The sequence below is a fragment of the Toxorhynchites rutilus genome, chromosome 2, assembly GCF_029784135.1.
Source record: "Toxorhynchites rutilus septentrionalis strain SRP chromosome 2, ASM2978413v1, whole genome shotgun sequence".
NCBI lineage: Eukaryota > Metazoa > Arthropoda > Insecta > Diptera > Culicidae > Toxorhynchites > Toxorhynchites rutilus.
The window spans coordinates 243,987,770-244,001,317 of NC_073745.1; the positions used below are offsets into that span (position 1 = coordinate 243,987,770).

Sequence of the window (13,548 nt, forward strand, 5' to 3'; positions counted from 1 at the left end):
GTACGAGAATGATCATACGTGTTCCCACAGGAGGAGGGAGCGCTTTCTCATTCTGCGAATCTGGTCCAGAACTGGTGTCGTGACCATTTGAATGATTTGTTGGCCAAAGATGAATGGTATCAAAGTTCTTTGGATTACTCACTACGCTACTACGTAACGGTCAATACTACGTAAAAGTAGGTAATTAGTAGACCATTTTGAAATTTGAGTATTTATATGATGTGTACTTTGGAAAACCCGTTACTCTGAAATCAGCAAAAACTATAAACGACTGAACAGAGCGCTATTTGGAGTTCATCTGAACCGTATTCAAAGTAATCTGAAAAACAACCCACAAAAATTCTGGAGATTTGTCGATGTGCAGAGGAACCAGTCAGAACTATCTACCGCAACGATGTGATTTGTGAGCTATTTCGAGAACAATTCAGTGGTGTTTTCGTTAATGAAAGACTCCACAATCATCTCAATCATTTTTATAGCTGCCAGCAATGTACCTTGCCTACCTGCTATCTGTACTGATCCTGCCATAAGTTCCAGCAGAGTTCAACTTGCTTGTTCAAATCTCAAGAAATCTTCGAATCCCGGGCCAGATGTCATCCCTTCTATCATATTGTGTTCCAGCAGTCTATCTTCACCGCTAAGTTTATTGTTTAGTCGCTCACTACGCTGCGGACTTTTCCCGAAGGCTTGGAAAAAAACTTTCGTTTACCCTGTTTTTAAAAAAGGCCGTAAAAAGGACGTCAGCAACTATAGAAGTATCGCTTGCCTTTGTTCTATCTCCAAATTACTTGAAATAATACCTTTGGACGCTATCTCCCATGCCTGCAACAGTTCCAGTTGGTTTCGTGCCCAAAAGGTCTACTTCCACATATCTGGTGTTCTACTCATCGTTCATCGCCCGCTCTCTTCAGTCTCGTAAACAAATCGATGCTGTTTATACAGATTTCTCAGCCGCGTTCGATAAAATTTATCATGACATCGCTGTCGCAAAACTCCAACGCCTTGGGTTCCATAGTTTTCTTTTAAACTGGTTACACTCATATCTTACTGATCATGTGATGTCAGTGAAAATCGGCGACACCGTTTCATCTCCTTTTCTGGTCACATCGGGCCTCAAGGAAGTCTTCTCGGTCCTTACATATTCCTGCTTCATCTCAATGGTATAATTTTTTGCGTAAAGTGTCACAAACCTGCATACGCGGACGATTTTAAATTGTTTAACACAGTCAATAGTGACGATGATGCGATATTCTTTCAGCAACAACTCGATATTTTCTCTGAATGGTGCGAGACAAATAGAATGGTTTTGAATCCAGCAAAATGTTTAGTCATATCGTTCACGCGGAAACGATCGCCTGTTACATTTTCGTATGAAATACGCAATATCCCTTTAAATCGTGTTATGACAATCAAGGACCTTGGTATCGTCCTAGATTCTGAGCTACCATTCCGCGATCATATCTCGTACATCATCACCAAGGCATCTAGGGTCTCAGGCTTCATTTTTCGCGTCAGCAAGCAGTTCAAAGACCCTCATTGTCTCAAAGCTCTCTATTGTGCTCTAGTCCGCTCTACTCTTGAATCTGCGTGCATAGTATGGTTTTCCTACTACCGAAATGGAGTCCAGCGGATTAAGGCTATCCAGCGGAAATTCGTCCGTTTCGCTCTACGTAACTTGCCCTGGAGGGATCCTTCGAATCTACCAAGCTATGAGGATCGTTGTAAATTGATCGGACTCGATTAGCTGAGCTTACGTAGGGATGTAGCGAAGGCAACTTTCATATCAGATCTGATTCCTTCGAAAATCGACTGTGCTGATCTTCTTCAGTTGATCAATTTTAACCTACGCCTTCGTAACCTGCGTTCTCATACTTTTCTTCGCCTCGCTCACTCTCGTACAAATTTCGGTTACAACGAACCCGTATCGAGTATGTCTTCTGTTTTCAACCGTTGTTACTTGTTTTATGATTTTCACTTATCTCGTGCAAACTCGAAAAAGACATACTTGACCGCTCTTTCCAGTTAGGTATAGTTTTAAGTATATACTATATTATTAGATATTGTAGTAGTAGTATAGTATTAGATATTGTAGTATTTGTATCATTAGGTCACTTATGTTCAGGCCTGTTGATAGTAATGAATGAATAAATGAATGTTGTTTGTTATCATTTGTTTGGCAATCATTTATAGTCAAAGTAAGGTATAATTTTGCAAAAGAATTCAATACGTTATAAACGTTCATCATGAGGACGGGTACCTTCGCGACAATTATCATTCAGCAGGTAAATTGCGTAGCGATTTATAGCCTATTCTAAAATAAAGATAAATGATAAAAACATCGGAATGAATTCACAGCTGCTCAATAACACAGGCAAATCATTGAATCGATTTGCGTAGCCCACACATTCCGCTGATTCATGCGGTGCCAACAGTAGGGGCCGTCGCATTTATGCCCCAGAGCTCCGTCTTTATCGTGGAACCGAAGTGTGAACAGAATACAAATAAAACATATTTGTGACGTGGCATCGCTTCATCATGTTTACACAGGGTTTTATTTTTTTGTTTGGTTGTTGGTTTGCTTCTTCCTTCAACTCATTTGGCTTTGGCTTTGGCAGCTGCTTCAGACTGCCTTTATGCCTGCCTCGTTGGTGTGTCATGCACGCGGAGGTAGGGCGGAGCTATAATGGTAACTGCAGCCAATATACGTGTCTGGTTTTTCGTTGCCTGGTCTCTGGTTGCCGTCTGGCGAATGCAGATGAAAAGGGATTACAAACATCGAGAGTGGGACTACCAGTTTCGGTTTTAGGGAACAGGTTTTTCGGCAGTGTGTTCCGTGTGTTTCCTTCTACCATTTACGGCTTTTTTTTTCAAGATGAACCAATGGATTGAACAATAAAGAGGGTGATTGTGGTTTGCAATTAAAGTTTTTTCTTTTATGAAATTTTTTGAATGTACAGTGTATAGCTAAATGACATCATGGTGAATCTCAGTCGTTCTTTCTCTTATGATTAAACGAAAAATTTGACTACAATCGCCAGCGCCAAAGCGACGGTTGATACCACTATGCTGGAAGCCCCTCCGCAAATATCGGTGATGCAGGACGCAAACGTGATGGTGTGGGCGATAAAATTTTGCTCGAACCCACCAGACAGCATGAACGCCCACGGCCCACTGGCGTAGACGGAAGCGTCCTCACCACCGTTGACGCCCTCGATCATAGGAACGGCGGCACTGCAGGTAGATTCTTTTTGCGATGCCATTCCCTGCAGCACTGTCAGTGGATTAAGGCGTCCCTCGTTTTGATTGTAGAACGAATCGTATGCTGGGCCAGTCGCGTAGGCAAGGCTAAGATAGGGTTTGGAATCTTTGTCGCTAACGCCAGCTGAAGTTAGGGCTTCGGTGTTACGTTGCTGAAATAAACAATTAAAAAAAATATGATGATGATTATTGATTATGGCTGCATGAAATTTTGGCACAGCGACAGATTCGAATCATGCCATTCCTGAATTCAGAGTTTTCACTCGAATACTATATGTATGTTGCCACGCTTTAATTTTAGCAAGATGAATTTCTAGGGTTTTGTCGAACTGAATTTTATGTTACATTGGGTTTCTTGTAGAAAGTACCACCAATTTATATCAATTTCGAATTGTTAAAATACACAAAATCTTGAAATATAGCTTTTTGAAAAAAAAGTTGTTCAAAATACACAAATATTTTCAGCTAACCTATCTGGAATCCTCTGTGGATCATCTCTAGAAAGCTCAAAACGAAAAAAAAATAAAAGAAATTTTTTAAGTTAAACGGTTTTATTGTGATAAAACATAATAATGATACAGAAAATATACTCAAAGCTAAAAAATAATTAGGCAAGTAGCAGTTAGTAGTTATCACACCCTTTCCTTCAATCTAGGGCATTGATGAAACTAAAATAAAATCGTGGGGCATATGATGAAACTGTTAACTATGGATAATGGAAATCCAACGTGCCCCACGATTTTATTTTAGTCTCATCAATGCCCTAGATTAAAGGAAAGGGTGTGATAACTACTAACTGTTACTTGCCTAATTATTTTTTTAGCTTTTAGTACATTTTCTGTATCATTATTATGTTTTATCACAATAAAACCGTTTAACTTAAAAAGTTTTTTTTTTATTTTCTATTTTTTAGTACGTTATCTGTTTCATTAGTATATTTCTCTACAATGTTTATTGTTTATTGTTTATTGATTTGTTATCAACAGGCCTGAACAAGAGTGCCCTAATGATATACCTAAATCTAACTTAAATTCTACTTAATATCTTAGGGCATCAGAAAAAAATCTTTTTCAGATGTGAACGGGTCAAGTTTAAATCGTACGAAGTGTACGAGCGGTTGAAAACTCGGCACATACTCGAAACGTGTTCATTATACCCGTAATTAGTGCGTAAAGAGGGGACACAAATGAATGTATGAGAGCGCAAAGTTCGTATCCCTATATTAACACTTTGGCGTCCGGCGACACCACAGTGGTTACGCACGCAAACTAGCGCCTGACTGCCGGCGACACCACAGTGGTTACGTGCGCATAGTATCTCAGTGGCCGATGATAGCACTTTAGTATCATTTGCATTCTGTTGGGGTTTTGTTTAAGTTACAATAACTTACACACACTATCAAGTTTAATGTTTTTATAAGTAGGGTCGGTGGGGAAAAACGGACATATAAAGAAGAACTTTTATTATATCTTTCGAAACTCATGTTTTACCAAACTTAAATACAGTTTCTTGCATTTCAATATACTGTTTTTCAAGATAATCGGCCGATCGTTTTTCAATGTTTTTACTCAAATCAAAACAGACCGAAAAGTAGAACATTTTTTCGATGATTATCCGCATGGACATATAGTGGGGAGAATATGGACAAGTTTGTAATATTTACGTATGTATATCTTCGAAATTTTATGAAAGTAGGGGAACAGGGTTGAGAAGTTATGAAAACTAACGAGAAGATTAATAAAACTTAACAATTTCTAATTTCCCGATAATGTCAAGAACGGGCGGCGACAAGCCAAGTAATCCGAGTTAGCGCTGCCGGCGCTAAGCGCATATTTTTATACGAACCGAGCGGACGTCAAAGCGTTAACATTAATTAATTGGAGAAGATTAGAACAGTCGATGTTTGAGAGGATCAGGTCTGATACGAAAATTGCTTTAGCGACAACTCTACGTAGATTTAGTGAGTCTGGTCCAATTAAATTAGAGCGATCTTCATAATTTGGAAGATTTAAAAGATCTTTTCAAGGCAAATTTCGCAGAGCGAAACGAACGAAAAATTTATTAGTAAGGCGACCATACCACACAAGCACTCTCGAGGATTGAGCGGACAAAAGCACTATACAGAGACTTTAACACGTTTTGCCTCGATTTTTGCTTGCTTCGCTTTCCATTTAGCGTGCATCAAGAGCATCTGCACAATATCAGTGTCGGTCCCAGTTCCCAAAGATACTTATTGCATAGATAGAAAATAGTCAGCAATTCGACTAAAAAGTAGTCACATTTCATAAATCATCCGGAAACAAATCGTATATATTTTTATTGGGTTCAACGTGTTATACAGTGTATGTCCCTGAAATCTCTCGTAACGCGAAAGATGAATCCTAGGACTCTGGATGCTTCACTGGTGATATAAGCTACGTGTTCTTTGAACGTTAATTTAGAATCGAGAGTGACGCCAGGATCTTCGATGGCCATAACAATAAAATAAAAGCATTCCACAATTTTTTAAAATGTTTCATTTTTGCCTATTTTTTTTTTTGAATGTTTTCATGGTGTACTGTATTCTATTAGTCAAATAATTACATTTGATAAGTCGAATAATTTCTTTTTGCATTATTCATGCATAACGATATCCTACTGGTTAAGCCCTTTCATTTGATACTCATCTTGATGAGGGTTTCGGAAAAATATATATCGCCAATTTTGTTATGGCGAAGAAAAACCCATATTGATGAGGTTTTTGTAATCCGCCATTTTGTGGTGGCGGCCATTGTGGATTTGCATTTTACATAAATAACTGTGTTCTACTAGATAATCTATTTCCTTTGATACCTATATTGATGGGATTTTGGGAAAATATGTAATCCACCATTTTGTAGTGGCGGCCATTTTGGTTTTGCATTTTTCATAAATAACTGTGGTCTACTAGTCAAGTCCTTTCATTTGATACCCTAATTGATGGGGTTTTAGAAAAACCCATATTGATGGGGTTTTGAGAAAATATGTAATCCGCCATTTTGTAGCGGTCGCCATTTTGGATTTTTAAGATCATACGCATACGCATACGCATCATAAACTGCAGAGATAAAGATGTGTTCCAAATTTCAGATCAATCGGTCCACAGGAAGGAAGTCAAATTTCTATTTACATGTTACAAACATACAAACATGTTACAGGGCAAGCTAAATAAAACCGTTAAAAATTGGGGGTCATGGATTTTAATTTACCATATGTCGAACGTAAAATGATCTCCCGTTCTTAGTTGTACGATACCTCACCGACTCGCTGTGCAAATAATTGAGTTAGCCGCAATATTATACAAAAGACACTGTTCGTTAGACGCGCTACTCTTTCGTATTAATCTTGCCGACAGCAATCTTTGTGTTTGTGGCCACGGTTACCACGACATCGAGCACGTTGTTTGGTCGTGCGAGTTGTATCTTGTCGCCAGATCGAATTTAGAAAACTCCCTCAGGGCTAGAGGAAGACAGCCCAATGTGCCGGTGAGAGATGTGTTGGCTCGGTTAGACCTTGATTACATGTCCCATATATATGTTTTCCTTAAAGCTATAGATCTTCGTGTGTGATTGTCCCTACATCCTTATACCCTCCTTTCCTTCCTTTGCGGGTAATTCGTCCCCTTGCTATAAATAGTAGAATAAGTTGAAATGTAAATAAACTATAGATATACGAATAGATTTAAGAATTGAGTGTGAGAGATTATCATTATTGTAACAATTTCCTTATATCCCATCCTTTTCCTGAACAAATATGTCACCCTACTAAACTTGAGTAGACCGCGAGTAATCGGTTTTCTACCTTACTTACCTTAGATTTAGAAAATGTTTATGTATAGTAATAAAAATATAATTAAGAATTCGGCTCCTTTAAACTTATGTAACTGAGCCTGTAAAAATAAACGAATTTAATAAAAAAAAATATATACAAAAGTAACAACAACGAAGTTTGCTCAAATTGTCTAAACGATGTACTTCAAATAAGTATCGTAGATGTTGAACTTAAATTTAGTGTGTTAGTGTGGTCTTTTTTCAAGCGGGGGATACGTACCTCGTTGAAAATTTCGCGTAAAAAACCCCGTTCCGTTGCACCGCCCGATGAGTTCCCCGTTACCCAACACCTAAAATCCACGTAAGAATCGTGATAAGGTGCGGCACTAGTTTCCTTCATAAGCGCTAAGCTCCGTTACGAGCACTAATTGGAAAATCGCGTAGGGGGTGTACCTGGGTGTACATAAATGGCGAATGTCAATTTGTTAAAAGATAGCAACAGATATGGAATCAAGTAAAAATCGCTTGCTATTAAATACGGATGAATTATACTTTGAGATACATTCAGTTTTGTAACAGGGGATGTGAATAATAAAGTATTCGCAAACAGGCTCAAGTTTTTCCCCATTGTGACATTATATGTTTATTTCATTCGATGTCAAATCGGACACGAACACGTTACTGACACGTTACCTGAATTGGTTAAGCTCTCAGAAAATCTATAGCATTGTTTAATTCTTTAACCAGTTTTTGTGAGTCATTAAATGAAAATTGTATTTGTTTCACTGGTATTCAATGCTAACTAGTTTTACGTGTCCTTCCATTAATTATTGCTTTGTCTCGATTATTTTCCTAAGAGATTCCACTTGCACATTTAGCAGACAACTGTAACATACCGTTCTGAATCATATTTCGGACAACATCATATTTCGGACACTTTGTTCTAATATCTTGAAATGTTTCATGCACTTATGATATAACTATAAAATTAATATCATAATTGCTTCTTTAGAGTAATCCCTTGGTTTCACTATCATTTCATATGAGAATTACATTTGAATTATTACATAGTAGGAAAGAATTCAACAGCACTACTCATTATTGTTTGTGTTTGACGTTCGTTTAGCGTGAGCACGTAGAATTTACCCGTTCATAAATATTTAAATTTCTCCCGTGTTTCATCAGTTCTCATCATCGTTAACAGTTTACTGTGATTGCTAGGTAAGTGTTTCGCAGTTGATTATAAAATATAATTAGGTGTAATGTATTTTTCGTCCAAAAAATTACAAAATAAAGTGTCCGAAATTTGAATTCAATCTGTCCGAAATTTGATTTAGTGTCCGAAGTTTGATTCTTATTCGCTTCATTTGAAATGCATTTTTTTCGATGATTTTCTTATGTTTTCAATCAAACAGGTACCAAAGTAGAAAGCTTAAAATCATATTGAACTGATTTATTAAAAATATCTACCAAATAATGCCTGTGCATAAAGTTTAGATCTGTTTTCTGCATCATATGCCTTATGCGTGCGAAATATGATTCGGAACGGTATTTGTGTATAATCGGTGAAAAGATGAAAAAATCATCTGAAATCGGAGGTGGCTAGTCAGTTGACCGCCCATAACACAAACCCCCAAATGTACCCCAAGCCCGGCCGATCGAGTCGTATTGGGCCATACTGTCTCAATCGTTGTACGAAAATGGTTGGAAAGCCACAGCTCAACCACTCAAATCCCGTATCATCAGATATGCCAAAAAATTGGACCTTCAGGTGGTCTAAATCATCATAGCGAGGGGTCCGGGAGTATTGAGGAAGATTGAAGATAAAGGGCCACCGTCTGTCTAATTTTTTCACACCTCAAACGCACATTGTATGGTCTTATGAAAATGTAGTAAAAAAATGAATCGTAGAAGAAAAAACAAACGTGTTTTCATTTAGTCCCGCTGCTCATGACTCACCCGTTACAGTAAAAAAGTTATCGCTCAACATGAGCTATCCTGTTTAAATTATGAATGATTGAGTTATTATCATTAAAATATTCACCAAAATAAAAAAAATCATTTGATTGTAAAGGGTGTGTCACATCAAATTGCATCACGGAAAAAACGCTGTAGAAATTCGCCCAGTAGACCGATCCTTTTGAAAATTTTAGACAGTAAAATAAAAACTATTAAACAACTTTTGGCATTTTCTTTTTATTCATACTTCGAGCCCAAGCCCGTATGCTCGCACCTTCCTCTTTACCCCGTCCATAAGGTTCTGTACAATGTCAGGTTGTAGTTTTTTTTGAACAGAAATCCATTTTCTCTTGAAGTCCGCCTCCGATTTGACAACTTTTGGGTTCTTCCGGAGGGCCTGCTTCATAATCGCCCAATATTTCTCTATTGGGCGAAGCTCCGGCGCGTTGGGCGGGTTCATTTCCTTTGGCACGAAGGTGACCCCGTTGGCTTCGTACCACTCCAACACGTCCTTTGGATAGTGGCACGAAGCGAGATCCGGCTAGAAGATGGTCGGGCCCTCGTGCTGCTTCAATAGTGGTAGTAAGCGCTTCTGTAGGCACTCCTTAAGGTAAACCTGCCCGTTTACCGTGCCGGTCATCACGAAGGGGGCGCTCCGCTTTCCGCAAGAGCAGATCGCTTGCCACACCATGTACTTTTTGGCAAACTTGGATAGTTTCTGCTTGCGAATCTCCTCCGGAACGCTGAATTTGTCCTCTGCGGAGAAGAACAACAGGCCCGGCAGCTGACGAAAGTCCACTTTGACGTAGGTTTCGTCGTCCATTACCAGGCAATGCGGCTTCGTCAGCATTTCGGTGTACAGCTTCCGGGCTCGCGTCTTCCCCACCATGTTTTGCCTTTCGTCGCGGTTAGGAGCCTTCTGAACCTTGTATGTACGCAGGACCTCCCGCTGCTTGGTCCGCTGGACGAATGAACTTGACAAATTCAGCTTATTGGCGACATCCCGGACCGAACTTCTCGGATCACGTCTAAACTGCTTAACTACGCGCTTGTGATCTTTTTCACTGACGGAGCATCCATTTTTGCCGTTCTTCACCTTCCGGTCGATGGTTAGGTTCTCGAAGTATCGTTTTAGTACTCTGCTGACCGTGGATTGGACGATTCCCAGCATCTTACCGATGTCCCGATGTGACAACTCCGGATTCTCGAAATGAGTGTACAAGATTAATTCACGACGCTCTTTTTCGTTCGACGACATTTTTCCAAATTTACGAAAAATTGACAGTGAAGCATGGCCAACGTGATCTATACACTCTTATCTGATTATAAAACCAAAGCTGAAGATATAATTCCTAAAAATTAAATTTCTACAGCGTTTTTTCCGTGATGCAATTTGATGTGACACACCCTTTATTCCTAGCTTTTTGACATTTGTTTGATTTTTGGTTGGCTGTTTAGTATATGTGAATTATAAATAATAGTAGTATAAATATAGTTTTTTTTTGTTTTGCAGATCGCATGTGCTTATTTACGTTCTTTTGTGCTGTCTTAGAAGGCTAACGACCATTATGGAAACTATTCTAGAATTTCTAGTATCAGATATTGTTAAAACGAAGAAGAACGGCTTAGAATCCCTTACAAATACGAAACAAAAACGAAACAAAAAAGTAGAGCCGTCTCATGAGAGATTTTGTTTGGAATAATGAAGCGCTAAAAGAACATTATCAAAATTCAAACAGGACCAGTATGTATCAAAATAATATTAATGTGTGGTGGAATGAATAGCAAAATGTATCTAGATTATTCAAAACTCAAAGTTTGTTTTATTAAATCAACGAATACAGCATCTCTATATCGTATGTTTGAATGAAATTATCGAAAAAATAGACGGGTGAAAAGGTGTACATTGAAATGTGCTTTATAAAGTCCAAATTAATGGAAATCGAACAAAATAGGTTATCAAATTTAGGAATAAAAATTGACTTAAATTCTGTACTACACGATGAGAAAATAAGTCTATTTCAATTAACTTCTCGAATTAATAGACAATCAGAAAATACAAACTTTTGTCATAAATTGAAGAACTACTCGCATTCACATTTTAGTAAGGTCTTTAAAACTGACGATAATGACTTTGAATATATTGAGACTCGTAGACAGAATTGGAAATTGTTTTGAAAGAAGCTGCTAACAAGAAAACTCCGGGTCCAGATGGGTAGACGTACGAATTATATTTGAAATTCACCTCATCGATACTGTCCAACAAATACTTAATCGAAGGTGTCTGTTCATCTGATAACTTTTCAAAGGGAATAATACGCCTTATTTCAAAGAAAAGGTGACCCACATGATTTTGTCAACAAAAGATCAATAGGCATGTTGAATACAGATTACAAGTTGTTCACAAAAATTTTAGCAAATCGATTATACCCATTGCTGGAGAAAATTATCGGACCAGGTCAAACTGCATGCAATTTAACCATTCGTGCAGGTCAAACAAAAGAATTAAAAGGACTGCTGCTAAGCCTTGATTTGGAAAAAGCTTTTGATTGAGTGAACCATAGGTTTTTATGGACTGTACTTGAAAAAATTTAAATTCAAATGCCCTTCATCAACTGTCTGTCCTGTTCTAATGTAAGTTCTGAAGTGATTTTTAATGGCTTTTTAACCAACGATATTCACGTCAAATCTTCGGGGTTGTCTTATGAGCATGGCATTGTTTGTTCTATTCATAGAACCTCTTGTACGGACGATTAGTGATAATATTCGAGGCTGCTTCGTGGATACTGCTTTCATAAAGGTACTAGCTTACGCAGATGACCTCGACATTTTTATTCTCAACTAACTGACCCGGCCACCTTCGTCCCGCCCACAATTGCTTTTGTGGTTTAAATAATTTCGAACACTCACCTTATTTTTCAAATTTTTTCTGTGCGCGATCTACATATAATCGCAATATATAATTTATTTTTTAACACATACACCTGACGCAGACTCAGACACATCAATCCTAATACTAACTGTTCAAATCCGTTTGCTCTGTTTTTGAGTTAAATCGTGAGGAACGGACACCAAATCATTTTTATTTATATAATTATACAAAACTTGCTACAACATGATTTTCCAATAAAAAATCTAAAATAAAATTGACTATCCATAAATCGTATTATATGCGTTTTAATCATTACAAATCAGGACCGCACCAGATTTTGGAACAGAGTCATTTAAGAATACTAGGCGTCACGTTCATGCAAAATATCAAGCTTCAGTCACATATAATTATAATTCGATAACACAATCAATTGAGCAGTACCTGAAGATGCATTCGAAACAAAATTTGAATTTAAGCCAGAAGGTCTGGATTCGACATATCAAATTGAAGGTTATGAGTTAGTTATATTAATATTACTTTTGCGAAACATTTGGGTTTTCGTTTTTGTAATTATTGATTGACTTAGTTTTTTATAGTTTTCTCGCTTAAATATAGAGGGCACTATGTTTTTTTAATATTTGATTTGGAAATCTGATGGTTTTTTTTACATAATATATCCCAAAAACAAAGAGGTATTATTTTCGTTTTTGATTTATTATTTTGCTAATTTAACATGTTTTAAGTCTTCGTTCAATATTCCTATGTGACTAGACTAGATTTATGCGATTAGAACCCAATCTTCTTGCGAGTAGGATATTTTTTCAAAGAAGCACATTGGCTTGAATTTCATATGTCGATCATTTAAATCGGTTCAGTAGTTAAAGTGTTATTAATTTTTGGAAAAAGTCATTTTTGGATGAAAGAGGAAAAATGGTTTTTCCACCGGATAACTTCGAAAAATCATATCTCAAAAACTAAAAAAAAAAAAACATCTCTGATATCGAGATATGTTATGCACAAAATCCTCAACATTCAAGAAAAAATATAAAAAAATATAGCGCCCTCTAGCCCAAAGCCATGAAAATAATAAAAATACAATCAATAATAACGAAATATAAAGGCGGTGCCATTGCGAAACATATACTACAAATGATGAACATAATATTGGGTTGGGGAAATAGAAATGTCATATATTGTCAATATATGACAACACTTAAACATATCTTGTGTTGTACTTATCGCATCTATACGGCTATTTAACCCTCCTGTACTCGCGTGCAAAATCATAACACGTATACTCGTGCACGGTGTCACAGACCGAAAATTGAACTTCTCTGTAATGTTGCCATTGTGTATTTTTCTGGCTTTATTGGCATTTATTTGAAGAAGAGGGTATGATTGAATGAAAAATCTATAAAAAATATGTTTTCTTCTTCTTTATTATGTTTTAATAGTCATCTAATTCAGCCTCCTCAAAACAGAGTAATTTTTGATACTCCAACACAAATTACGAAATTCAAGTTTTTCTCTATTATTAATTAAAAGTAAGCAACTGAATATAATTCATGGAAGTATAAAGAGCTATAAAACAATATGAAAACGTATTAATCGATTGTGGTTTCATTGGAGTAAGAATTAGAACATAGCATAACTGCATACTCGAAACAAACA

At 37.2% G+C, this 13,548-nt stretch overlaps 1 protein-coding gene across 1 annotated transcript in view; it reads right to left on the reverse strand.

Moving 5' to 3' along the window:
• Nucleotides 1-2,905: 2,905 nt before the first annotated feature.
• LOC129768536 (membrane-bound alkaline phosphatase-like) overlaps nucleotides 2,906-13,548 on the reverse strand; it is a 72,138-nt gene continuing 61,495 nt past the window's right edge. The window contains exon 7 of the mRNA XM_055770258.1: nucleotides 2,906-3,410. Coding sequence (XP_055626233.1) covers nucleotides 3,009-3,410 — 402 coding nt within the window. The 3' untranslated portion in view covers nucleotides 2,906-3,008. The remainder of the gene's footprint in view (nucleotides 3,411-13,548) is intronic.